At 58.6% G+C, this 2,853-nt stretch overlaps 1 protein-coding gene across 1 annotated transcript in view; it reads right to left on the reverse strand.

Annotated features, from left to right (window-relative positions):
* Positions 1 to 604: 604 nt before the first annotated feature.
* The window catches only part of ATG9B (autophagy related 9B), a 7,716-nt gene continuing 5,467 nt past the window's right edge, over positions 605 to 2,853 (reverse strand). The window contains 5 exon segments of the mRNA XM_006767299.2: positions 605 to 1,591; positions 1,754 to 1,892; positions 1,979 to 2,102; positions 2,289 to 2,385; positions 2,562 to 2,793. Of these exon segments, the coding sequence (XP_006767362.1) occupies positions 1,768 to 1,892; positions 1,979 to 2,102; positions 2,289 to 2,385; positions 2,562 to 2,793 (578 nt within the window). The 3' untranslated portion in view covers positions 605 to 1,591; positions 1,754 to 1,767.

Below are 2,853 nucleotides of genomic sequence, written 5' to 3' on the forward strand. Positions count from 1 at the left end.
CGGCCGAATCGCTGCCGGGTTCTGATCTCCTGTTTTCCCCGCAGGATCAGCAACGCTATCACGAGGACATTTTCGGGCTCACGCTGCGCACCCAGGAGGTGACCAGCCGCATACGCACCCAGAGTTTCTCCTTGCAGGAGCGGCATCTGCGGAGCGCAGTGCCCTGGGCTTTCGACCCGCCCGGCGCCGACACCCCTTGCCCCTGAGAGCCCTCTTTCTTGCTTCCCACGCAGTTCCCGGAGAGGGGCCGTAGTCCACACTGGCGCTGCAGCTCTTCCCTCGCCTGCCCAGGCCCGGCCACCTCTCCCTCCCTTCCCCAGGTGCCTTTCCCCGTCTGTGCAGGGTCCGCGGAGACTCGCCGACCACCTGGGGAGTCTTTCCCCCTCTAGGCCTGGTTCCCTACCTCGGGTCTGACTCATCTGGAAGGCCCCTCCCAGCAGTGGTATTCCAAAGCCTCCTGGCACCCTCTTCGTGTTCTTTTTAAAAATATATATATTTTTATTGAGTTCAGAGAGGAAGGGAGAGAGCTAGAAACATCAATGATGAGAGAGAATCATTGATCAGCTGCCTCCTGCACGCCCCACCCTGGGGATGGAGCCCACAACACGGGCATGTGCCCTGAGCGGGACTCAGAAGGTAATCAATCTCCTGGTTCATAGGTTGATGCTCAGCCACTGGGCCACCCTCTCCGTGTTCTTTAGGTGGATTTTAGATTTCCCTTATCTCTCAGGAGTATTTTATCTCGAAACCTAATCTCCAAATCATTCAAATATTTATTATTGAAGATTCACCGTAAGAGACTGGACCAGGTGTTATGAGAGCGACTGAGATGCCTAACCCAGCCCTGTGGATTAAAATTACAGAATGACAAGCTCTGTCTTTTAACTTGTGCGGAGGTGGGGGTGGTAATTCTTGGAGAGCAGTCCTACCCTACATACTCCACTTTGACCCAGCTCTCTAGGAGCCAGGCCGTCAGTCACCGGCATTCCGGGGAGCTGCTCCCTCACTCTTGGCTGAGGAGCAGTACCGCCCTCTGCTGCCAGGAATGGGAACACTGGAGACCAAGGCCGTAAAGATGAGCAGCCCGTGAGCAACCTTGACCACTGGTTTCAGACAGGATGGGCAGCCACGCCCACTTCCTCAAACGTCATACTGATGCCGAACTCCAAAAGCATCAGCCCTCGCTACTCTTTCCACTCACAAGTCCCCATGTCCCCCCTCCACAAATCCCATGGGAACCTGAAGAACCAACTGCCTCCCAGGCACGTTCCTCACGGTTTCCGTACACTGAGCGTGGCCTCCACGTTGGCCTTGCCTCCCACCTGGGACTTGTTCCCAGGTAACTGTCCCAGGACAGCTAATGGGGGGGGGGGGGTCACCTTCTCCCCTCCATGTGGGGATTGTCTCTAAGACTTGTTTCCAGATGCCCTTGCATCTCCTCTCCTACTCTTTCTCTGCTCTCTGGGGCCAGATGGTCATGGACCCCCAAGTCCTGCCCAACTAAAGCATCTTGGGGGCGCCCCTAAAAAGGGCTTGGCGTGTTCTTCCACTCCACCTCTTCTGGTCTCCTGGGCTGGAGAAGCTGGGGAACCTGGGGGAGGAGAAGCCTCTTGGCAAGCAGTCCAGGGGTTTAGGTTCCGGAGATGACCATCCCCCTCACCTCAAATACCCACCCCTGTTTGCATTCCTCCAAGCCTGGCTCCATCTAATTTCCTACTCATCCCCTCCCCCACCCCCTTTAGACAATACTGACTCTGAGGAGCCCTCTCAGGCGGTGCTATGGGTCTGGCCAGGCTCCTTCTGAGTGTCCATGGTCTGAAAACCTCCAGGGAACAGATTCTGGGTCCTCTGGGTTCTCCACTGCTGTCTGGGGCTGGAGGCAGGACTGGAGCCTAATGAGAAAAGCCATCAGCTGGGCAGTGCCCTGGTGCCTGCTCTGCCCCCAGGACCTGTCCCCTGCACACCCTGACCGCCTCACCATCACTTGACCAGGATGGCTTCTCCTCATCAGGTGAGAGTGTTTGCGGGGGGCTGGACCAGGGCCTGGACAGGGAGGAGGCTGAGGGCTCGCCCCACAGTTCCTGCTGCTGCTGCTGATGGAGCTAAATGGAAGAAAAAGAAATGAGGACTCCCTCCTGCTCGCAGCACGAGGCCCAGGCCCTGGGCTGGGCACAGAGGGCTGTGAAGCCTCTTCCCCAGCCCCTGTCAGATATGCCCTTACCCCTTTCCTCAGCCTCTATGTTGGGCAGTTGCTTTCTCCCCACATCCTTCTGCACCTCTCTACTCACCTGGTGCAGGTAGATGGCATGAAGACTCATCTCAGCAGAAGCAAGTTCTGGTAGCTGGGCCAGCTTCGGGCCCCCAGTACCTCCAGGGGACACACAGCTGGAACAGAGGGTGGCAGAGATCAAAGACATGCCCCTCCACCAGCACCCCACAGGGAGGGCAGGCTTGACCTCCCCTTCCCAATCACCCACAGTGCTCCCACACCCTGCACCCTCCTCTTGGAAGATCAGCCCCACCACCCCTGCTCCCCTGAATCGGAGGCCCCCAACCCTCACCTGTGGTCCTGGCCAATTCGGGAAATGGAAGCCAGGAGGCTGGCCGTGGCTGCAGCTGGGCAGGGGGCTGTGGGGCTCAGGTCCCGTGGGGGCAGGAAGGGGTGCCCCAAGAGGTTAGCCAAGAAGGCCTCTGGCTGCAGGCAAGAGAAGACGGGTCAGTATAGAGGACAGAGGGGGGAAGGAGGTCTCAGCAAGGCAGGAGAGCTGGCTGGACTGGTGAGTGAGCAGGTTAATACAAACGGTGAGGCAGAGGGAGGGGAGAGGGGCGGGGCGGGGGGTGGGGGCAGGGGGC

This window comes from Myotis davidii, unplaced genomic scaffold (genome assembly GCF_000327345.1).
Source record: "Myotis davidii unplaced genomic scaffold, ASM32734v1 scaffold762, whole genome shotgun sequence".
In the NCBI taxonomy this organism is placed as follows: Eukaryota; Metazoa; Chordata; class Mammalia; order Chiroptera; family Vespertilionidae; genus Myotis; species Myotis davidii.